Consider the following 26,621-nt stretch of genomic DNA (forward strand, 5'->3'; position numbering starts at 1 on the left):
TACTTACGAAAATAGAGATGAAAAGTCTTTGTTAAAGTTTTGGCCATATTTTCGTGGAGTACAGTATTATACTATCCCTATTTAAGTTGAAAGTATTCTTATGAAAATCTATATCAAAAACCCTTGTAAACGTTTTTTTTTTTCATTTTTTATTTCCTTACTTTGGGGGCCAGGCGCGAACGCAGACCCTACATTTTTTATTAACCACCGTCCTTCCAGATCAAACCTACCCATTACTGACCCTCGATACATCTATCATTATATGTAATCAGTTTTTTAAAATACTCAACTATATAGGAGCCTATTCGTGACCAGTCACACACACACACAGACGTTCAGCTTTATATTATATATATCTATAATATAAAGCCGTGTGTGTGCGTGCGTGTGTCTGTGCGTGTGTGTGTGTGTGTGTGTGTGTATGTGTGTGTGTGTGTGTGTGTGTGTGTGTGGTCACGAATAGGCTCCTATATGGTTACTATTTTAAAAAACTGATTACATATATATATATATATATATATATATATAAGATGTATCGAGACACAGGAATGGGTATGTTTGATCCTGCAGAACAGTGGTTCATTAATATTGTGGGGTCTCCGTTCGCGCCTGGTCCACAAGTATTGAAATAAAAAAAATTATATAAAAAACGTTTACAAGTGTTTTTGATATCGATGTACATGAGAATACTTTGATAAGTATGTTTAACTTAAATAGGGATGGTATAATAAAATTGTGGGGTCTGCGTTCGCGTCTGGCCTCCATAGAATGGAAATAGACACAAACTTTAATAAATACATTTCATATCTATCTGCGTAAGTATACTTTGATAATTATATTTCAGTTTGAAAAAATATGGTATAATAAAATTATGGGGTGTTCGTGCGCGCCTGACCTCCATAGAATGGAAATATGTCACAAAGTTTAACAAGTTTTTTTTTAATATAGATCCACAGAATATTGTGATAAGTGTTTCAGTATGAACAGATATGGTATAATAAATTATGGGGTTCATCTATTTTATTTTTACTTTCATCATATTTTGCTGTGGTTTTGATACCCCCGAATTCGAAGCTATCTCTTTACAACCCTTCCTTTTCATAACCTATCAGACTTTCATAAATCAGAGTCCATCTTCTGTAGGCTGTTTTTGAACTCAATCAACGACGGGTAATATTGATAATATATATATATATATATATATATATATTAGGCACCGCTAAAATTGGGGGGGGGTCAGGTAAGTACTTTTTGACGGACCGTCTTTTTAAAAATCTACCAAAAATCAGGTAATGATCCGATCAATACGAAATTTTCAGCGATTATTAAAAGAAGAATGTACTTTATAACAGTGTACTTATTTTTCATAAACGATGTTTATATATATATATATATATATATATATATATATATATATATATATATATTGCTTACAAACCCCCCCCTTGTTTTGAGGGGGTACAAATATGCTTAAGATAATCATCTGAAACTGAACACAACATATTGTGTCGTTGTAAGGGACAGAATTATAGATTAAAAAAAAATTGTTTGCATACCTTATTTTGACGTCTGAATATCAGAACTTCGATTGTGTATAATTATCCCGCTTTAGAGTTTTGAAGTGTGAATATGTTAAGTAAAATAATTAATTTAAGTTAAGCGAAACAAAAAAAAATTAATATTTATACGAAAAAAGCCATTTTAAAATCTTTGATAAATAAATTACCTTTTTTCTTTAGCGAGCCGAATAATGCATGACCATTATTAAACATGGTATGCATTGAAGAATGGATTTAAAGAAATCGATAAATATTGTGCCCTTTGTGTTAAAAATAGCATCATTTTTTCGATGCCGTTTGAAAACGTTTGCCGCCTTTCGACTACGGTGGACCAAACGCGCTGAAATATTTTTTTCCATTCTGCTTTAAATTGTCCCCCCCCCATTTTGGGGAGCCTGGCCCCCACACACATACACATTAAAAACCAAACTCATACAAATGGTCACTCATCTGGTACTGGCCAGCCTCAGCGTTAATAATACATTGAAATTTTCGTCACTGAAAAATAAGTTTTTTTGGCCTGTTTGGTCTTCTATAGTTTGCTTTTTATCAAATGCAAACGTAAACATTGTCGATCTAGACTCTAGATCGACGCGAAGTAACTGGTTGCCTATATGAATAAGTGGAATTATTTGAAATCCAGGTACTTATATTATAATATTTTTGCATATTCTCTTAGAAAATCATCCTAAATCTTAGTTAGACAACAAATAAATAAATTATTTCAAAAACCTTTTTTTTTAAACATTTATGTACGTTTTTTGTGCAAGACAAAAAATGTCAATTGTTAACTTTTTGGGAAAATTTAATATTTAAAATTTAATTAAAAATAGTAGAAAAAGTATTACATTATTCTGTTTTCTATATGATAAAATTCAGGGTTTTATCTTTCTGGAAAAAAAAAGTTACTCAGAAATAATGGATTTTAATAAATGTAATTTCGTTTTAAAAAACAACAACAACTTGATTTTGCGGCCATTTTTGGCGGTGCCTAATATATATATATATATATATATATATATATATATATATGTATATATATATATATATATATATATATATATTCTCATATTACAATAGAAAAATGCGTTTATGAAAATTAATATGGTTAAGCTTAAACATGGAAAAGTAAACGACTAGTTGTTATAAGTGGAATTAAAAAGGACAAGATATTCGTGTAAAAAATATAATAACTTTATAACATAAACTACTACAGCATAAAGAATTGCTTATATAATGTAATAAATTGAATTGTGAAGATTGCTTTGTACTCTGGTTCTGCACCTCCCCAGATGTGGCAACAGTACTTCATTGGTGATTTGATCGACCGTGAAGTTGTGACAGTGACATTCAAGATAAGTAGGGCCCGAATATTTAAAATTGTATAATATTTATAAACCCAAATTTGAAAGAAATTCGAAGTATAAACAATTATCACTTTAGACTCGAATTAATTTGTCATTTTACGCAATTTTAATTTTGCCAACTTTTTTTCTCTTGATTTCCTTTTTTAAGTCCATTTTTACTCGTTCTTGATAGGTACGTCCTCGTATATTTAGCGGGGCGCTGTCCGTCGTTCATGAGGCTCAAATTTGAAATAACATGTTCGTAACTGTTTGAAAGGAAACAATTTATTCCTTCCTGTCAACTCTATAAACATTTTGTGCATAGTTGGTCCATCACGCTGGAATCAACATTTGAGTTTGGTCTATCACGTTTAAGTTGACGAGAGGTTTGCATTACTCTGTTTCGTTTACGCTAGAAATAGTTTTTCTTCGATCTAACCTGCTTAATTTTATAAGGGTTGATACGCCGTATAAAAACCCAACAACTTCATCAATCTGTTTTTCCTCATGAATTATGTTCTTAGAATAATGGTAAAATGGAAATGTATTTTCTGTGAATTTGCTGCGTTTCATTTTATTCTTTTTTGTCATCTACTTATTTATTCAAGCATTATTTTTTTGTCCACTTGTTTATTCAGCCATTATTATTAATGCCAAAACTAAAACCAGTCTCTATAAATCAGAAATGCTTGACTTGATGACTCTTCAGCTTTCGCCATTGTTTCATTACGTTTGGCCTCTTTGTGGAGAAACCTGCTCAACCGTGCAAAGGCGAGTATGGCGGTGGTATGTGGCGAGAAGCTTAAAGGCCCCTCACCTTGCACGGGATGATAAAAACGGTCGTCTGCACAGAGACGTTATTTGCCTTTTCAAATTTAATAAAGTTTGTATATAGTGTATTGATTCGGCGTTAGCCAGAATTCGATGAAGTCATTTTACTTTTTAATGTTAAGTTTTTCTGCACATGTTTAAAAAGTATGCAGAATAAAAACAAAATTTTAGTTGTAAGAAAAACAATTCCGTGGATATTCTTCAATTTTAAATAACCAGTATTATCCTTGCCAATTTAAGTTTTTCACTAATTATTGGAAAGTATTTGCTCATACATAATCAAAGTTTGATATATCAGCTTAAATGCTAGTTAAGCCCAACATTTAAAATCTAGCCAGATAATTTACTATCATTCACTTTATCAGAAAAATAAATGTATTTCAAAGATTATTGCAAAATATTTTTTTAATGTAAGATTTATTAATTGGTGATTTACCTATTATATAACTGATAGAAATATCTTTTAAATGAAATAAATGCATCGAATATTAAAAATATTCTCTTTCAAGCAAACAATAGCGACAGAAAGCATTTTACGAACGGGAAATATATGCAATCGAGAAATTCGATTATTTGTGTTTGTACCCTTTGAAGTCGTTATTTGGTGAAATTCGTTGACCAACCGATCTTTACCTACCAAACAGATTTTGCTCCAGATCCAGCGTGACCAAACTGGTGCAGCCTAACACTGTATTGTTTAGTTTTAAAATAGTATATATATACATATATATATATATATATATATATATTAATTCCTTGAACATTAATTTTTTTTGTAACAGAATACAAAAGTGTTTCCAAACTTTTTTTCGTCCCAGTAGAGGAAAAATTAATTAATTGAATAAAACAGTTTGGAAACACTTTTGTATTCTTTTACAAAAAAATAATGTTCAAGGAATTACTTTCTGCGTTTGAATAGGAAATTGATTTATTAACTGTTGAGTGAGAAACACTAACATGTTCCAGTTGCAAACGGAACTATACTGTTTATTTTTGTATTCGATTCGTTTTGAGAGAGCTTGATGCATTTACATAAAACCCCACATTTCTGTCATAATCTGTCCTTGTAGGGGAGTGAAGTCCAACGGACTCTACTTGCATCCATTTAAGACTCTGAGATCAATGTCAAAAAGAGAGTTTTAAGCGCGTTACATATAGCCGAGTAACCGATCTTTGAGTGTATTGCATTCCATCTTTACATAATCGAAAATAGGTCCCTTTTATTGCACGAAAAGTTTTAGTTTGTGTACGAAAAGATAAAGCTTCTTATCTTACAAGAAATAAAGTATTGTTTTTTGACATTATATAATTAAAGCATGCTATGTACCGTTGAGCAAGCCAATCGAACAAAAACAACACGACCAAGGCAAACTGAAGCAAACCAAACCATATCAAACCGAATCATGCAAAACGCAAACTACGCCACACCTAACTTAAGCAAAGCAAATAAAATTAAACCAAAAACAAACCAAACCAAGCTAAGCAGATTGAACTAAACCAAGCCAAACTAAAATAAAAACGAATAATCTATTTTCATATAATCCTTATCAGACCATACCAAACCAAACCAAACAAAAGAAAAAGCAAATAAAATCAAACCAAGTCAAACCAAACTCTATAATATTTAATTGAATTCAACGATTTTCGCACACAATTCCCAGTTTCCCTAACGTTCCTCTTTACTTGTCTCTCTCAATTTGTGCATTACTAAATTTATTCCACATCGGGTAACACTAAAGCAATTAATGGCGCGTCTAATTATTTCAACTTTAACAATTATCACTTTAGACTCGAATTAATTTGTCATTTTACGCAATTTTAATTTTGCCAACTTCTTTTTCTCTTGATTTCATTTTTCTATTCCATTTTTACTCGATTTTGATAAATGAGTCCTTGTATATTTAGCGGGGCGTTGTCCGTCGTTCCTTACGCTCAAATTTGAAATAACATGTTCATCACTGTTTTAAAGGAAACAATTTATTCCTTCCAGTCAACTCTATAAACATTTTGTGCACAGTTGGTCCATCACGCTAGAATCAACATTTGAGGTGGTCTATCACGTTTAAGTTGAAGAGAGGTTTTCGTTACTCGGTTTCGTTTATGCTAGAAATATTTTTCTAACATGTTTAGGTTTATAATAGCTTTATCGTCAATCTCCTATGTTTAAGTGTTAAATAAGTTTGTCTTAATGTATCTCGCTTACGGCTGAAATAAAATTTGCGGTGATCTGTCACGTTTAAGATTTAAAAGTCATTCTCGGTGTCAATGCTTACATCGGAAAAAAAATTATTTGTCTGTTACGTTGAAGTTTCAACTAGCGTTTTTTGATGTCCTGTTAAGATTGAAAATGCACCTACACGATGCTGTCAGCGTAAAAAAAAAGCCGGTTCATCACCATTACGTTTTAAATAGTATTCTTGTCAATATTTCATTCTGAAGTTCCAAATAGCATTTCTGTTCGTCAGTTACGCTTAACAATACAGATTTTTCATGATGAATAGATTTTTCATCGCTAAACGTGTAGTTTGAATAGACATATCTTGAGAATATCGTTTTTATTCATTTATTTCTATAAATGTTTATTACATTATTTGATTTTTGAACGTTTTGAATTCCATCACGATTTTTTGATTTACATATCGTTTAGTTTGTCGCTTGCTTTTTATTCGAATTTCATTTTCGACTTTCTAATTTTTTTTTCTAGTGAATTTATTAATAAAAATTATTTCCATGATTATCTTATTTTTAGAATCTCATGTTTACATTATTTTACCTTTTTTTCTGCTACAATTTTACATAAATTTTTAAAACTTTAAAACTTTAATTCTTCAATAATTGCGAGAGAAAATTATTCTGCATTTAAAGTGCTCGTCTAAACTCCAATCTATTGTCCCCTCTTGCAAGACATTCACAAAAAAATAAAAACACTGCAGCCATTATATACGATTACCTTTCTATATCTGTGCCTTAATATAAATGCAGAGTCCATGAAAAAATTAGTTTCCTAGAAGTTCGCCTGGCCTATTCTTCGTTTAAGTACAACATAGTAGCCTTCAAATCTAATGTAAAAAAGTTCCTGTTTATCCTTTATTGAGATTGACGGACTGACTTCCTCATCTTCGTTGATATAGTCACAACGTTTCGGCCGTTTTGCCTTCCGGCCTTCATCAGGTGTTTTGTATCGAACTGGAGAAGCGTTTTTTAGGAGTCTCGAACAAAAAATACAACCAATTACTTCTATTTATCCGTCTTCATAAATAATAAAATTTTACCCAATTTACACCAATAACGATTACTACATTCCCACAATAAATTCATTAACTTTTATCCTCGAGTTACCGTCAAGCCTTGATAAGTGGTGACTCCCAAATAAAATAATCTTTCAATTATCATTTTCAACGTTATTTAAATTTTAAATAAAATGTAGACAGTTCTAAACGATCCATTCGAAAAATGTGAATGTATAATTCTTCAAGTAGAATAAATCCTACTGGTCGAAAACATGTGTGCGGTTATGACACCATTTTTTATGTCGGAAAGTGACTATAGAATAATATGTGCTACCGAAACTAGCAGAAACACGCAATGAACCGAGCGGCCAACAGAAAACAGTGTTGTGTGCAAGAAATAGGATACGTTGAAAACGTATATATAATTTAATTTATCAGATATGTTAACTTGCTGTGTATTTCATTTCTGTCTTCAGATAATGTCGGGTAATCAGGAGAGAATACACACCATATCGGAGCCTACATCTCCTTGTATACTTATATGTAATAAAGTGTATCGTTTTTTATTCTTTGTCGAGTCATCCATTTCGGTATGCAGATAATGTCGGGTCGTCAAGAGAGAATACGCACCGTTTTGGGGCCTAACTCTCTACGGTTTTTTCGCGTATCGGTACCGCTCACTGAGCTGAGGCCCCATTATCTGAATTGCATTTAACTGAACTGTTCAATAGAACTTTTAATGATTTTAGCGTCTCCCGGATCGATCAACGACCCAGTGGCTCACGTGGCGTTTTAAATTTCAACGACTGCCTCTCACTCACAAAATTAAAGAAAGAAAGGTAAACAGCTAAATAGAATAAATAAATGAAATAACTAAATAAATATGCATACAATAAACATAATTTTGGTGTCGAAAGGTAACTATATGTTGCATTGTAAAATAATTGTGTTATGTTTCACGCATGACGAACGACAAAAATTTCAACTGTGTTTGTTGAGTTATAAAAAACAGTGTTGAACGGCTGTTTTTAATTGTTTTTCCGCAATTAGTTCATTGGATTGGTCATGTGGCCTGAGTGTATTTTGGATGAGAGATATTTATGAGACAAAAGCCCAGAAGTTGAACAGAAATTGAACAGAAAAGAACGTATAATTTTAACTTATAAGCTTTATATATTAAGAAATGTAACTCCACGTTAGTATAATTACAAATAAGTATATTTGAAATATATTTTGTTTTTATTCTAGTATCCGAACATATATTTCAGCTCGTTTGCTCATAACATGAGAAGGACACATTACAACGAAAAGTCTCCGCATCGATCAATAAAACGATTTCTCGGACAAAGGCAGAGGGGAAATTGTTGACTAGCCAATTACATTAGTCACCGACTGAGTTCCGATACAAGAAAAAAACTTACAGAATTCTGACACAACATGGTCGCCGAACAATTCACAAAACTACCTGTTAGAATTATATATGATCATTGCAGCATAGAACCGTATGGTTAAGAAAAGATCATTTTACTTTAAAATTATCTAAGTAAATGAACAAAATAGATAAACCTTTAACAAAATTGTTATTTTTTACAGTTTTTTTTCAATCTGAAAAATACGAGTAATTCGAATGCGTGATTAATTTTACAGATATTCATTAAAATATGTTTAAAAGCAAGAACTCTTCAAAATAAAAACATTTTATATACACAAAGTGTAACTATGTTTTATTTTTGTTTGTTTGTTTGTTTGTTCGTGTGTTTATTTGTGTAAAGCCTAGCGGCAACATTTATTGATTGATTGTCACCAACCTTGGTAAAAATATCAACCATGTTTAAAATTAGAACTGATTTGAGGAAATCACGTCAAGATTATGGGAAAGGTGAAACTCATACTTTTGTCAATGGCTTCGTTTCTGTTCTTCGTAGAACTTGACTCATATTATAACGAATTAAGTTTCACGTAATGTATGACCTTGGCCTTGATATTTGAATTTCATCATAAAAACTTTAGTCACCGTGCGAAATATAGACAGTAGTTCCAATTTCCGATGTTTACATTATTTTGATACAAGTAACTAAATCGCAAAATTCCATTTTTATTAATGAATATTTTTGATGTTATTAACGTTACACTGATAAAATATTGGATATAAGTCCTACATATAGAAAAATAACGCACAGATGAAACTTTCGCTCATTCTTACATTATCTGGTGGACGTATGCAGTCTCACGACTAACTGATGTTCTAATTACTAAGTTAACGACACGGTTTCTTTGTTCAGTTACGTTTTAGTGTTTGAAAAAGAACTGTCATCGTTAAACGCACAGATTAAGAGGACGCATCTTAAGATTGCTTCGTTTTATTTAGTTTTATATCCGAACGAAAACAGATAATGGATTTTTATATCCGATCTATTTTTTATTAAAACGTTTTAAAGTGGATGCTTGTATTTTTTTCACGTAATTGATTGTTCAAAATTCCAAGATAATTTATATACATATATATGCATATGTATATATGTCTGTTATGTGCATATGTGTGTATATATATATACGCATATTTAATATGCATATATATAGATAGCTAAATATATATTTATTTATATATGAATCATATACATATATATGCACATGTATGTATGTTATTTATGTACATATATGTGTAGATATGCATATATTTTATATGCGTATATGTAAATACCTACAAGCACACACACGTGTGTGTATGTGTGTGTAGGGTATGTTTTTAGAGGCGGCGAAATATAAATTAAAATACATTATAGAAATATATTTTTCTTATAGAAATATGTGGTTTATCTCAGAGATTAATTGTTGGCATTTATAATTTAAAATATAATTTTTTCACAAACTCTTTGAATACGGATTAGGTTGTATTTCGGATATAAGGCGTCGAATGTTGTATTCTAAGTGGCTTATTTTGTCTGGTTTATCAGCGTAAATATGGATCTTTATATATTGCAAAATGAAAATAATCTAATGTGGTAAAATCGCACGAACAAGATGGCCAGTTTACAAGCCCATTTTGTGAAATTATTGGTTTCTGAAATGTTACTCTCAGCAAATTAATCGTGCCATTTATGATAAATTGCCAAACAAAGCTGAAATCGAAATAACCGGTAGTTGCCAAATCTGCTATTATAGAAAATACAGTTTTCTATTTCAAGTCTGCCAACTCTTAAACCACTATATATATATATATATATATATATATATATATATATATATATATATATATATATATATATATATATATATATATATATGCAGGGTGGTTTAAGAGTTGACAGTCTTGAAATAAAAAAAAAACTGTATTTTCTATAATAGCAGATATATCAACTACCGGTTATTTCGATTTCAGCTTTGTTTGGCAATTAATTAATGACTTCGTTTGATAAAAATTCAATATGGCGTAATGGAAAAAATAAAAAGGTATTTGCAGCTTCTGTTCTAATTTTCGGATTTTAATCATGTCAAATCACACTTCAATTCCTTTTGACGGATTGATTGTTGCTACTTCTTCTGATGAGTTAAGGACATAATAGCTTCACTGATTGATATAATAATTAAGTGATTGATTTTACGCTACGAAACAGATACTGTCCAAAATTGTATAAGTCAACTGAATTGAAGGAATAAATTATAAACTGGTCAACATCATGAATTTTGGAATATAACTTTTTGTCATTCTCTCTTTCTCTCTCTCTCTCTCTCTCTCTCTCTCTATATATATATATATATATATATATATATATATATATATATATATATATGGCGTGTCTCTCCTGCTCAGGTCCGCAACTGGCCTCTGACCTCATCGGAAACTGTGGCTTGTGACGTCTCCTCTCCGGAAGACCTTCACATGGATTCTCAGCGTATCTGTGTTTAATTCTGCTGAAAAGCAAAAGCAAAACTTTGCATGCGCCGAGAAAGAGGACACTCAGGGTTTTGTATCTACGAAAAATTAATTTCACAAAAGTTACACTTTTTTACATATGTACATCGTTCAGTTTGCCAAAACATTTTAAGTCTAACAAATCTATTTCTTCGTCCCCTGGGTGGCAGTCACTATGAAGAGGAGGGACGGGTGCAGGTTCTAGGAGTTTTTTTTCTTCTCGAGATTTCCGGCTCAATCTTAGCATATCTTAGCATATTTACCCGGCCTCCCTCAGGGCCTAGGAGTGTCTCAACCTCCACAATGGGGAGCAAATTGCTCCTTCAGACGGTGACGTCACACTTTATATATATATATATATATATATATATATATATATATATATATATATATATATATATTTCCAGGAATTTAAAGTGCATTCTTTATATTTTATTTTTACATTTTTATTCAAAGCTTCTTTAAACTATATATTAGATTTTTAGAGTTGTATGGCTAAGTTTCGTTCCTGTCATCTATTTGCCTATCTGGTACCAAAAATAATTAAGCTTTTATGCATTTATATTCTCATAAAATCTATATGATAATCAACATATCGCAGAATAGATCTTAGATTCTATTTTATTATTATTATTATTATTATTATTATTATTATTATTATTATTATTAAATTTACTTATATATATTATTTCATTTTTTGTATAGATTAGTAACTGTATTGTATTTACATTTTGTCAGTAGGAAAATAGTATTTTCCACTTGAGAGCCATGTATTTTATAACTATCCTTTTCGTCTCCGGGAGAGCTACAGGGTAAGCAGCGAATTATCCCCGTCTTCTATTTACCAATTTTAGTTAAGTTTTTTTTTTCTTTTTCATTCTTATATAGTTGAATTCTCTTTTGCAATTGTAGCCTTTTTAGAATTTAATTCATGCAAGTGCTGAGTCTGCGATAGGTTCAATTTAGTTTTTTTACCGGGAATTTAAATGCCATTCTTTATTTTTATTTTTACATTTCTTTTTACTCAAAGCTTCTTTAGAAAATATAAGTGTGTGTATGTGTGTTTGTTTGTGCGTGTGTATGTGTGTGTATCATTAATATACATACATATATATATATCACTAATATTCATATAAACGTTTGTGTGTATGTGTATATATATTGTGTGTGTGCCTTGCGCGAAACGAGAAGCCGAGTGTGGAAATCTCCTGCCAGTACACAGCCTCTCCATCATTAATACCTGTGCTGTGCCTCCTCGTGGTCACAGACGGTAACTGGTTGTCATGCGACTCCAGGCTGAATCAGTAGAGGATCTCGGAACAGTAGGGAGTCCCAGAGGGGCTGTGCTACGGCCCACCGACGTGTGGACATGCTATGACACATTACCAATCCCTATCCCAGCCATGGGTCAAATGGCCTCACTGCCTTGTGAGAGCCATGGAAATGGATAAAGCTAGGGGAGCAACCCCGACAGAAACGACGGAGTGGAGCCCCGTAGGCGGTTGGACGGCGTACTTGCCTCCCTCCGGCAGCTCCTGCACCCTTGGTCGTCCCCAGCCCTCTCGAAATGTCTTGCCGTTCGAATTGGGCGGGCCAGGACGGGAGAGTGAGGCCGATGCAGCGCAAGTCCCCCTCACTATAATCCAAATCTAGCGCAAGTCAGGGTGTAAAACATTGCGTCAACAACAAGCCCTGTGGCGATGGGCGAGCGGCAAAGCAGCAGGTGTGGAAATCACTGGGAGCTGTACCTGCAAACCTGCACACAGGCGGCCCAGAAACTGGTCGTACTCCACTCGACCGAAGCAGCGAGGGGGTGCAGGCCGACCGAGCAGTCCTTTTCAGGGTCACTCTGCTCGCCTCCATGGCATGAGGACGGGGCGATAAAAGGAACCCTAAACATAGCTGCTTCACCATCACCTCTGGCCAGCATACCGCGGCTGCAAGGATTTCCCTCACAGCGGTCGAGAAATGATAAAGAAAGGGTTGGTGCTTACCTTAGCATCATGTAATGTTCGTACTTTGCTCGACAACACCAGAGCTGACCGATCAGAGAGAAGAACTGCTCTTATAGCAAGGGAGCTTGCCCGCTATAAGGTAGACATCGCAGCCCTCAATGAGACTCGCCTCTCAGACAAGGGTCAACTGACAGAGTCAGGTGGCGGCTACACCTTTTTCTGGAGTGGACGCAGCAGTTAGGAGCGCAGAGAGGCTTGCGTGGGCTTTGCCATCAAGACTGAGCACGTAAGGAAGCTGGTCAGCATCCCGGACGGCATGAATGACCGACTGATGAAGATGCAACTCCCGCTCAGCAAGGGAAGAACCGCCACACTGATCAGCGCATACGCACCAACTATGACTAACCGCAAAAATACCAAGGACCAGTTCTATGAAGATCTGGAAAGCCTCATCTTCGCTGCTCCGCAGAGAGATAAGCTCATCGTCCTCGGCGACTTCAATGCCCGTGTTGGAACTGAACATTCCACTTGGGACCGGGTCCTTGGCCACTATGGAGTGGGCAAGTGCAATAGCAACGGCCTACGGCTGCTCAGCCTCTGCGCTGCACACGACCTTTCCATCACCAACACCATGTTCCGCCTACCAACCCGTAGCAAGACGTCGTGGATGCACCCACGCTCCCAGCACTGGCATTTGATCGACTACGTCATCATCAGGGCAAGGGACAGGAGAGATGTAAGGTTGACCAAGGTTATGTGTGATGCCGACTGTTGTACAGACCACCGCCTGATTATATCCAAAATGTGCCTCTACATCCAACCGAAGAGGCGGCCTCAGGGCCAGAAAGTCACAAAGTGCCTTGACGTGGAGAAACTGAAAAGTCCAGATGTCATCCATGAGCTACAAGAGGCAATCAACGACAAGCTATCTGTCCCCCTTACTATCTCGGACACTATTGAAGATCAGTGGCCACACCTCAGGGACTCCACCTACTCCATCGCTCTCGAAATCATTGGCCCCAAGAAAAAGAAGCACCAGGACTGGTTTGATGAAAATGACTCTGAGATTCAGCCCCTCCTGGAGGAGAAACGCCAACTTCTCCGTGCACATCAGAGTGACCTCAAGTGCTTCGCAAAGAACTGCCTTCATCAACACGCGCAGAAAGGTGCAGGCCAGACTCCACTCCATGCATGATGCCTTGCTCAGCGCCAAAGTAGATGAGATCCAGGAGCATGCCGATAGCCATGATATGACGAAGTTTTACGATGCGCTGAGGGCTGTCTACGGTCCCCAGTCCTCTAGCTCCTCGCCCCTGCTTAGCTCCGATGGAACAACTCTCTTGAATGACAAAAAGCAGATCCTTGATAGATGGGCAGAGCACTTTAACAGCGTGCTAAACCAGCCATCTTCCATCAACGATAAAGTCATCGACCGACTACGCCAGGAGCCTATCCACGAGAAGCTCGATATCCCACCCTCGTAAGAGGAAGTAAGCAAAGCCATCAAGCAACTTTCCTCTGGGAAGGACCCTGGCCCCGACTCAATTCCAGCAGAAGTATACAAATCTGGTGGACCTACACTGCTTGTAAGACTGACAGAACTCTTCCAATCCATGTGGGAGAGTCAAGAACTACCCCAAGATATTCGTGATGCTACCATTGTTCACATTTAAAAACGACAGGGAAATCGTCAGTCATGTGACAACCACCGCGGGATATCCCTTCTCTCCATCGCCGGGAATATGCTGGTCCGCGTCCTTCTCAACCGCCTGCTGGTGCACCTTGAAGATTGTCGTCTTCCCGAGAGACAGGGTGGCTTTCGAGCGGGCCGCGGGACGACTGATATGATCTTTGCTGCACGCCAACTGCAGGAGAAATGTGTCGAGCAGCACCGGGGCCTCTACACCACGTTCGTCGACCTGACCAAGGCCTTCGACGCTGTTTGCCGAAATGGCCTCTGGCCGATCATGGAAAAATTTGGTTGTCCAGACAGGTTCATCGCCATTGTCAGGCAGTTCCACGAGGGCATGACCGCCCCTGTCCTGGATGACGGCGACCCCTCCAGGCCTTTCTCTGTGACCAACGGAGTAAAGCAGGGCTGTGTCTTAGCCCCGACGCTCTTCAGCATGGTTTTCTCTGCCATGCTCCAGGACGTTTTCAAAGACAGTTACTGTGGTATTGACATAAAGTACAGATGTGACGGGAAATTGTTTAACATCAGGCGAATGCAGGCAGTCACGAGAGTGAGGGAAACCATCATCAGAGACCTTCTCTTTGCCGATGACTGCGCCCTTAACGCTCCAAATGCGATAGAGATGCAACGTCAAATGGACAGATTCTCCACCAGTTGTGACAGAAGACAGAAGTTATGTACCACCCCGCCCCAGGAGATGCATACCACGAACCCGCCATCACTGTCAAAGGGCAGAAGATTCATGCTGTGGAGCAATTCACCTACCTTGGCAGCACCCTCTCCCGCACCGCCAACATTAACATTGAGGTTAACCATATGACCTCCACAGCGAGCAGTGTATTTGGAAGACTTAGAGATAATGTGTGGAAGAGGAGAGGCATTACACTCGCAACCAAACTGAAAGTATACCGAGCAGTCGTCCTGACAACCTTACTCTACGGCTGTGAACCTTGGACGCCATATAAAAGACATGAAAAACAGCTGAATAGCTTCTGCCTCAGATTCCTCTGTAATCTTCTCAAAATCCGCTGGCAAGACAGAATTCCTGGAATTTGAAGTGCGCGGGGCTCCATACCATCACCACCATAATCCGCAAAACCCAGCTCCGGTGGGCAGGCCATGTCTATCGCATGCCTGACGGCCGAATCCCCAAACAACTCTTCTATGGGGAACTCAGTCAGGGAAAGCGGACTGCAGGAGGCCAAAAGAAACGATATAAAGACTGCCCGAGAATCTCCCTCAAAGACTTTGACATCAGCCCCCAGTCTTGGGAGAGTCGCGCTGCGGAACGTTCTGCCTGGCGTTGCGCCATCAGTCTGGGAGCCGACAGGGCAGAGGAGCATGACCACGAACAGCAGAAGCGCAAGAGGAGGTAGGAGAGAGCTGCCGGTTCTCAGCCTGCCGATACCGCCTTCACGTGTCCAGAGTGTGGAAGAGTCTGCCGAGCACGGATTGACCTCATCAGCCATCTCAGGACCCACCGACCCCCGACGCCGAACTGATTGATACCTTGGTCATCGTCGACTTCGACGGACAGGCAAGCAGAAGAAGAAGATATATACGCATGCACACATACACACACACACACACACACACACACACACACATATATATATATAGATAGATAGGTAGGTAGATAGATAGTGTAATATTATATTTAGATACATAAAATATTTTTTTGTGTATTTACATATAATATTACAAGTAGATACGAGGTGCCTTAAATAAGTTGCAAGACTTTTTTGTACAGGCATTAAAAATTTACGTAGAAATGTGAAAAATCAGTATGTTATTGCTATACATCTTCTGAGATGACAGACTAATTCTTATGATTTCAGGTTCAAAAAATGACTAGCTACAGCAGGAATTGGAATACATTGTACTAAAGCCTGATTTTATCAGCTGGTGAATTTCAACAATGCAATCTGGATGTTAGGGAAATTTAAAAATACAATATGCAATAAAATTCTATTTTAAACTTTCAAAAGTACCACAGAAACGTATGGAACGTTTCAAACTGCCTTTGGACCAACTTGCATGAATTAAGCATCAGTTGCTTTTGTTTTTGTTTTTTAGTAACATAATAGATTCAAGGGTGGCAGGGATACTGTAAGGGATAGTGAAAGGTGTGTGAGGAGTAATGAAGTCAAGATACCAGAGTTGATTGGCCAAATAAAGAATTTTATGGATTAGAACTGTCGTGCGAATTCTATGTTATTTTGAATACTTAGTCAGGGTTTACTTGTAGGGAAAATATCCTTGTGCTATGTTGTCCTGACAAACTCGAAGATAATATCTAGTAAGCATCCACGTTCTTTCCAGTAGGCATTCAATTTTCGCTTAAAAGATTGGTATTTTCTTGGCTGGTATTGCCCCGGATGAGTAATATTTAAAATTTTTAAATAATTATTCATTCAGTAAAAGTCAACTGGCCCAGGTTTCGTTGGAGAAGTCAGTTCTCTAACTACTTCCAATTTTATATATTACATATAGGAGATGTGAATGATTACATTATTATTTTTTCAATTAAAAGGAATGGGCTGACCGTAAGTAAAAGATTGATGGAGATGAAATAAATAAAACATCTTAAAAAACGATTCCAGAATGTAAAAAGTATACTGCTCACTAGAAAATAAAATTCTACTGCATTTGGTATAACTTATTTGTATTTTTTTCATCTTTGTTTACGATTTATTGACTGATACATATGTTTCCCTTTTACCTAGATATTAATTAATATCATCAGACACTGGGGATAATCATTAATTAATTTGGCTCTACTGGCAAGTCTATATAACCTTTATTCGTAGTAAACGCCTTGAGGTTGCACTTGGCCTAACCAAGCGAACAGGATTTTCAATGAAACTCACTGAGGTGCCAAGTATAGGTATTTTTATTTTGATTTGATTGTTAAAAAATGTTCATGGACTTTAAAATTTAAAGGATCCGCATTTTGTCAAAAGTTAAATTAGCGTACTTTGGGGTAATTGTGCCTACTTTAAAAAAAAAGTGCTCTTTATAAGCGTAATTGTTAAAAGAGCACTTTTGGCAAGTTGGCGCGATTAATTTGGGCTTGCTGCAATTATCCCAAAATATTTTTTTTAATATATTGTTGTTTTATGAATTTATTTCCTGTTTTAAGTTTTCTTCTTTTTTTTTTACAGTCTGGTGGATCTTTGATTAACACGGGGCGTGATGTTACGTTTCGCCTCGATCCTGGAGAGAAAGATCAAGTCTTCCTGACAGGTGGACCTCTCTCTTATCGATACCAAATCCATGAAGTCAAGATCCATTTTGGAAGTTCAGAATCACAGGGATCAGAACACACTATAGCTGGGCACTCCTTCTCAGCGGAAGTAAGTTTTCAATATTTCAATTTTATATGAATATAAAAATGTTCAGTAATAAAGTAGTTATTCGATGAATGCGGACAATTCTCGTATGATTTTTCGCAGCCTAATATACAATATATAACATCCGAGGTACCATTCGATCGATTCGTTTTTAAAAATAAATCGTCGGCGAATAATATTTAAAATAAAACATCAGCGAATAACGTTTAAATAACGCCAAATGGGGGGGGGAATATAAACATAAATAAAAAAAACGACATGGAAGAAAGAAATGGAACACAGTCGTTACAATGGAAAGCGGCAGGGAACGTCATATCTGCTTGTAATTGCAGAACAAAAACTAAATATATTGACGAGACATAGACATTTTTTAAAGCTTTTTAAATAATTCTAATTCATGAGAGTTCGTTTTGCCTACAGAGCGACAGTCTCCGCATTGTCATATACAAGGTCTTTATTACATATGAAATTTCCCAACTCTTTTTTATGTATTAATTATCCTCGACTTGATATGACTCCATTTACTTTTTAAACACTAATATATATATATATATATATATATATATATATATATATATATATATATATATATTATTGGTAGTATTGTTTTGTTATTTAAACAACGTGTCTACCAAAGAGTGCTCAATGTTTAGACAGAACATTATGAATATGTTGAATATGAAAACTAGTGTCTACACATATGCAAAAGCTAAGCTTTCGGGGATATTCTTGGCCTGATGATGTGATTTACCCTAGCAAGGTGGTCACTGAAACATATTTGCATATGTGTAGCCACTAGTTTACATATTTATATATATATATATATATATATATATATATATATATATATATATATATATATATATGAAAACTAGTGGCTACACATATGCTAGGGTAAATATATATATATATATATATATATATATATATATATATATATATATATATATATATATATTACGGGCAAAGTTCATAGGTCGCTGCCAGAACACAATGCAAGAAAAATACAGTGCAGTCATTAAAATAATTTTATGTTGCTTTTTTTTCTTATATATTATGAAATCAGAAATCATTTCGATTTAAAATCCAATTAGGATTACGTATGTAAAGTCGAGAAAAGCACATATGAAATGTGGCAATATGTCATATGAATAAGCGAAATCAAAGCCAAATGGCGACTGAATTTAGCCTGATGTCGTTTAATTTTGATTATTCCCATAATTTTTATTTATTGCGGACTATTATCGTCATCTTTCTCTTAGATGTTGTTTCACGACGTTCCAACCAACTATTCCTCTGCCCTTCGTCGGGTAGTAACCGCGACGAAATAGGAACTCCGCATCTCCAAACTGCATTCTCAGCAATTACTGCCATCCGTAGTTGTTGTCGTCTTACTAAGTTTTTAGGCCAAGTAAGCCTCTGGCCGGCTTTGGGTAGGATTGAAACCGCTATCTTCAGATAAATCTCACCTGGATCCGTAGAGATTCAACGTCTCTATCAACTGCGCCTGGAAGGGCGATCAAGTTGGATTTTTTGGTCTTACAAATCCATGTTTTTGCATTATCTGATCTTCCATGGTCGGGTCTATACCGAATGATATATATATATATATATATATATATATATATATATATATATATATATATATATATATATATATATATATATATATATATATTAATTGGAATTCATTATTGAGATGAGTATACTAATCTCAATAATGAATTCCAATCAAATACTATTCCCATAATGTTGACACATTTAAGAGCTGTTTTTATTTTAAAATTTACATGCGGAATACTAACGGGATTTTTCTAGAAATAATTACTTATTTGATAATATACTAACAGAGGGATGTTTGGTTGTACAATACGCGGTATCTCCTCTCCGTTGCTAGCAGTAGGTTTTCCTGACAGAAAACAAGGACATTTTCTGTTGATTTACAAATCATTTTCAGTCTGGATTGATTGATTTACCTTGTTTTATATTATTTATTTTTTGTTTGTTTATGTCTTTTTATTGAACAAACGCAATGAAACTCTGCCTTGTTATCTCTTTTCCTGTTAAAGCTCTTTTCTTTCCTTTCTTTTTTTCCAGTTTTTAACGTCTGCTAATTGGCGTCTCTCTTTTGACTCGCTCGTTATAATCCGGTGTTTTCCGTTTTTTTCGCCGGGCGTTGCCGGGCGCGACTAACGGGAAAACATGTACTAAAGTGCAGAAGTACCAAATATGCTTCATGAATATTTCGTACTTATTATTACAGAGCCAGTTTTCTATTGAATATTATATTGTACCTAATATGTAGTACTGATTTCAAAAAAAATTTCAAAAATCGGTTGGTTCCATTAGCTAGAATCGAAACCAAAACATTTAGCGCTCCAGCCGTTGGAGCTACGGATACGTAAGAAAGACTTAAACTTAAAACGCTTCAAGCTGTGAATGAATTTGCTCATGGGCAAAAGTAATAAAAATATGTCAAGTTAAAAATGAACACTTTGTATTTCAATTTGCTGAAATATTTCTATACGCGTAATTCATCCATCCAAACAAGGATTTTAGTCGTTAAAACCATCCTTGCTATATGGTGCCCTCTATTAATTTCAGTGTTATATGACTAGTAGTTATTGTGTTTATCGGTTAAATATTTTCACACAGACATATACACACACAAATAAATAAATATATATATATATATATATATATATACTGGTTTATTTAGATATAGAAGAACCAACAACAAAACTATTTTAATTCTTATACGGAACTTTTGCGCACATTCTACAGTGGGTGCGACTTTATAACACATGATGTGTAATGTATATTGAGAAAGAAATTTTTTGAAATTTTGAAACTGTAATTATTTTGCATGACAAAACTATTAATCCTTATCCTTGATTGGCTTCTGGTCCTTAATTGAATAAAAACACGCTTTGCTAAATATTTAAAGTGTTTTTTAATTTAAAATCTCCAGGAAATTTTGTAATCATTTTATGAAGTACAAGAGGGGGTGATCGTGTTTTGGGTTAGTTCCTACATCCCGTATAGGAATGGATTGGGGTTCTATATTTGTATATTGTGTACCTGGGGAAAAATAAAAATCACAAATCCCCAATGACTTTGTATCGTTACTTTATAACCGCTTTTAAGGAGAAAACTGTAACAACAGGAAGAAAGAACAAAATAGAGATATGTCCTATCCAATAAGCAACAACTTACAATCTATCAAAAAAACAGACTAGAAGTGTGTACAACACTATGGATATTTTGAATTTATCGGTATATAAAAGAATTGTAGAATTAAATTTAAGACTACCTGTTAGGATATATGTCATATACCGATAGTCGTTATAAGAATTACATTCAGGATAATTGAAAATCTCGGGCCAGCACCTGACAGCCCACAGAAGAAACAAAATGCGTCTCCTGAATGCGAACAGCCCATCCCGATGGTCGCAAGCCCCTCGCATTCAGACTAACCAAATTCAAAGCCATGGTACCTACCTTAAGGTGTGTCACACTCAGCTCCGGAATCAGTCGGAGAAAGGACGCCGACGCTGTATGCAATGCTCAAGGTGGTCAGGTTTTTCATGTCCTAACCTTCTCGCGCAATGCCGCCGACGTCTAAAGGAAAAGTCAACTTCAGGACCCTATAAAGTGACGAATGAACCAACACTGGAACGCTTCCCTTGCAAAACATATACTATATTACAAAATTAATTGTTTATTGATACTTTTAATAACATTTATAAACACTGTTATTAAGAAGAAAGAAAACGGCTGTAACAAGAGGAAATAGGGAGAATTCACTATCCATTGAACAATTTCAGCAAAATTCAGCTGTGTACTCTGAAAACGTAAGTCTAAAAGGTTTTATTACTGACTGTAATAAAAACTAATCCACCATTGTGCTGCAGTCGGAGAAGTAAAACAGGTGTTAAAGCCGAAAATTATTTTTTAAATCGTAATGATTGTGTGCTGTCAATATTTAATAACTATACATATGCTGTAGAACGAAGAAGGCTACAATAAGAATGGCAGTAAGTTTTAATTATTGTCTTTATATTGTCTGTACTGAATAATGAACCTTAAGCGCCCATAAAATTATCATTCCGAATTGATTATACGTATCACTTTATCCGTTGTACCCTGTGTTCAATTACTTAAGATTTAGATCCGGTCATGGGTGACAGAACGAGAACAAAATCTGTCCTTGTTAGTAAAATAAAAGGTTCAGTTGGAAAATACGTACAGACTTTTGGGTTCAGCAAGATGCAACCAAAGAAGGTCAAAAGTTACATCGGCCGAAACGTTATGGGAATAACATCTAAGATTAGCATTATAATCTAAATACTTTAAATAACGCACATTTTGCGAGTAGATCCACTAGTTTATAAAATGGATAATTGAGAATGACAGAAACGCCACTTGCTGTACTCAAGCTGATGATTGCTTGACTGTAAGAATTATTAGAAACGGATCTGACACCACATTGCTCAAAGAGACAATAGGGGAGGGAATATAGCAGTCTGTTTTGCGAGCATGCAGTCCGTGGACATATAAGATAGGATGAGCTAACAAGATATGATTCAGGAAGTATTTTTTTCTCGTGACTCACCCTGTATATATAATTCCAATTCAACCACGTAGAGGTTTGGACTGCTCTCCTGTGTTTCTGGAAATAAATATAAATTGTTCTGCAATTTTTAAAAGAATTTTTTTTAATATTTGGTAAAAAGTAGCCCCGAGTGTCGCTAGGTTTGGTGTCTTTCTTAACTTATCTACTATTTATTTTTTTAATATTAAGTTTTCTCTCCCTCTTTGTCTTTCTGTCTCTCCTCTCTCTCTCTCTCTCTCTCTCTCTCTTTCTGTTTGTTTGTTTGTCACTGAAATAAGAGCAAGTCGAATAAACTTCCTCTGTCTTCCTGTTGTGTTATCTGGATTTGGTCATTTTGAAAGCATCAATTACAAGCATAGATTTAAGGGCGACAATACCTCATTTTTAAACGATCACACAATATGAGGATAATATGCAATATACCAAAATATGAACGCACTTGGTGAACTTTAATGTATCTGTAACAATAATAGCAGCTTCGTTTTCTAGATGTATGACACAAGGTTGAAACGCAACAAAATTATTAATCCTCATCGCAAAAACTTCCAAAACATAACATGAAAATAGTCACATCATTTTATTAAGATAGAAACGCGATTACAAAGTACGTGTTCTATATAAATGACATGAATCTCTTAATAAGTTATATCCTTAAAATATTGTTTCTATTTATTATTGTTATTTATTTATTTATTTATTTATTTCAGATCCAGATCCTTGCCTTTAATCTGGATGTCTACCACAATTTATCGGTGGCCCAGAAATCTCCACATGGTCTTACTGCCATCGCCGTTTTCGGAATCGTAAGTGCTTCTTAAATTCACATTTTTTTGTGTGTGCCCAGCCGGAATAAATTTTAAGAACATTTACTTGTTTATTCAAAGTGAATCAACCCTCCACTTTATAATATTACGGCATAATCACGTGAGATCGCTGACGATAAGAAACGTTAAGCCTGTTAAATACCAGATATGTGATCATTGTAGAATAGCAGCCGCAGTATACAGAAGTGCCTCGACAGCTCCCCGCAAGAACGGCAAAATCTAACCTCGTCATCTCCTTAGGCGAAATGCAATGTTACCCAACACGTTGTAGCCTCAAACGTAAAGTAGACAAAGAATAGAGAAGAATTTTATTCCCGTTCTAACAACGACATTAATTACTTTATTCTCCCGCCACCCGTGACTTTTCGTTACTGCTATAACGTAATCACCGTCTCTAACGTGCTCTCGAACGTCATCCACGTTTCTAAAGTGATCCTCTTCTCTAACGTGCTCTGTCTCCTTTTTTAGCCTTTTTCTTTAGCAGTGATGTTATTTTGCATGCCTTTGCATATGGGAGTTCGCGCTCTGTTACAAGTGGGGGGTACAAGTGATTGGGGGCCGCTTTTATAGTCTAAATGTTAATGAAAATTCCTCTTTTGAGGAAAGTCGGTCCAACCTACCTTCCGTGAATGCCATTTCGCTCGCTCTTCTATATTAAAAAACAATGTATATATATATATATATATATATATATATATATATATATATATATATATATATATCATTCAAACACGGTAGTGTTGGAATATATGGTTTTAATCATTTAGAACTGCTTTAAAGCTTTACCGCTCACTCATTTTTCGACCAAATTAAATTTCAAACAATTATTACAGTTTATAGATCACTTTCTCAGCTATATTATGAAAAAAATATTCAATTATCATTCAGTAAAACCAAAGTTATGATGAATTAACTGGTGTTCAAAATCGTAAAAAAAAAATGAAAACGTAAGGAGGTGAGCGACGTTTTTTATGACTGGTTTCCATGACAACCACGTTGCTTCAGCAACTACTGTTGTTACCAATTCACCGCTCTCACGAAAAGAGAAGTACCAAGTGAAACAGAGAGAATGAAAGAACAAAAGAGAGATAATTTGGGGATTTTATTAAAAACGGACGAGATCCGTACATTGTTATTACATATGTGTATATGTTTTAGGAGGCAAAAAATAATACTAAAATTAAAGAAGCAAATTTACTGGAAGCCAGGAAAAATCATGGATTACAATAGAAAAATGCGAGCATGAAAAATAATATGGTTAAGTAAAAAATATAATAAATGTAAAACTTGGAATATTGCAGTATTAAGAATTTATTATATAATGTTATAAATTGAATCTAAAAAGAAAATTTTTAATGCTGCAATATTTTGTTATAAATTTATTATATTTTTTACTAGAATATCTTGTCCTTTTCTTTTCCAGTTTTAACGACTAGTCCTTTACTTTTTCATGTTTAAGCTTAACCATATTACTTTTAATACTCGCATTTTTCTATTGTAACATGTGTGTGTGTGTGTGTGTGTGTGTGTGTGTGTGTGTGTGTGTGTGTGTGTGTGTGTGTGTGTGTACATATTATAACACAAATATTAACAATAAAAACAATGCCGGGCGTAACGATTTCAAGTGTAAGAGGAAAACAAAATGCTGATAGCAAGTACAAAAACGTCTCCACTGCCTTCAATAATTTTTTTTTTAAATCCTCACCTCTATTTCGATGTGAGACCTTTGCTGATTTTTCTTTTTTTACTTTACCGATTTATACGTTTTTTCTTTTTCCTTTATTTTAACTTCCCAGTTTGGAGCATTTTCTTATTTTTTCAACTTCGCCGTTTTAGACGTCATTTTATATTAAACAATATGAGTGCGAACACTGTTGAAGCATATATTTTTAAAAGATTTAGCGTAACCCTAACTAACTCGATCATCACGTATGTTGGATATAAATAAGTTAAGAATTAACGCGTAGTAAGATTAAACCAGAAATAATGGTTGTTTTGAATGAAAGAAATAAAATCAGTCACTTTCGTCCCCAAGAAGACATAGGGGATGTTTTTATGTAGGAAATCCAGCTTTCCATAAACTGAGATTTCAGTATTGGGACAAAAAATTGAATTATCTCGGTCAAGAAAAAAATCCATACTGACTGAGGACAGAAAAGATTAAATGTAGTATCATAAGAGATACTAACATTTACCCCTAGACAAACGACTGTGTCACTGTGAGAAAAATATGCTGTGATTCGTTCTTTTATAGCTTGGCAATCGGATCCAGATGATCTTGTGCGAGAACATGATTGACAGGGTACTTATTTGCTTCCCCACGAGAGCAAATTAGGCATGAGGCCGTTGTTTAATGTGGAGAGGGGGAAGGGGAAAGGGGACCAGCTCCCGACAGGTGGGAAATGGGAGCTAGTAGCGAAGGCTTCTCTTGGTATATAAGGTAGCTAGCCCCTACATGGACCAGAAGCTCATTGCCACAAGGATAATGGTCTGCCAGAACAGATACTACACTTTGATCTTTGCCAAAACGCCAAAGACAGAAGATCAGGTATTTATTTGCTCCCCCACCGAGCAAATTAGGCACAAGGTCGATTTTTAATGTGAGGAGTGAAGGGGTAATGGGGACCAACTCCCCGGGGAGTAGGGGAGTTGGATATTGACAATTGGTATGAAGGGTTGCCCCTACATTGACCAAGGTCTTATATGTAGGGTTGCCCCCACATATGGTCTTTGCTTGCAGTACCTGCCGGAACAGATACTACACTTTGATCTTTGCCAAAACGCCAAAGACAGAATATCAGGTATTTATTTGCTCCCCCACCGAGCAAATTAGGCACAAGGCCGATTTTTAATGTGAGGAGTGAAGGGGTAATCGTGACCAACTCCTCGGGGAGTAGGGGAGCTGGTTAGTGACAATTGGTATGAAGGGTTGCCGCTACATTGACCAAGGTTTTATCTGTGGGATCGCCCCCACATATGGTCTTTGCTTGCAGTATCTGCCGGAACAGATGGTATTTATTTTCTCCCCCACCGAGCAAATTAGGCACAAGGCCAATTTTTAATGTGAGGAGTGAAGGGAGGGGGAAGGGAAAGGGAGGACCAGCTCCCGAGATGTGGGAAATGGGAGCTGGTTAAAGGTCAGGCATGTGAGGTTGCCCCCACATCTGGTCTTTGCTAGTCATAGCTAGTCATAGCTTGCAGTATCTGCCGGAACATATGGTGTTTATTTGCTCCCCCACTGAGCAAATTAGGCACAAGGCCGTTTTTAATGTGAGGTAAAAACCAGCTCCCCTAAAAGTAGG

At 35.7% G+C, this 26,621-nt stretch overlaps 1 protein-coding gene across 1 annotated transcript in view; it reads left to right on the forward strand.

Annotated features, from left to right (window-relative positions):
• Positions 1-26,621, forward strand: part of LOC145261136 (carbonic anhydrase-related protein 10-like) — a 1,563,849-nt gene that overhangs the window by 1,414,814 nt on the left and 122,414 nt on the right. Inside the window, exons 5-6 of the mRNA XM_080119410.1 lie at positions 17,692-17,883; positions 23,203-23,298. Of these exons, the coding sequence (XP_079975536.1) occupies positions 17,692-17,883; positions 23,203-23,298 (288 nt within the window). The remainder of the gene's footprint in view (positions 1-17,691; positions 17,884-23,202; positions 23,299-26,621) is intronic.

Source organism: Euprymna scolopes, chromosome 37 (assembly GCF_053919585.1).
Source record: "Euprymna scolopes isolate OS-2025 chromosome 37, ASM5391958v1, whole genome shotgun sequence".
Lineage (NCBI taxonomy): Eukaryota > Metazoa > Mollusca > Cephalopoda > Sepiida > Sepiolidae > Euprymna > Euprymna scolopes.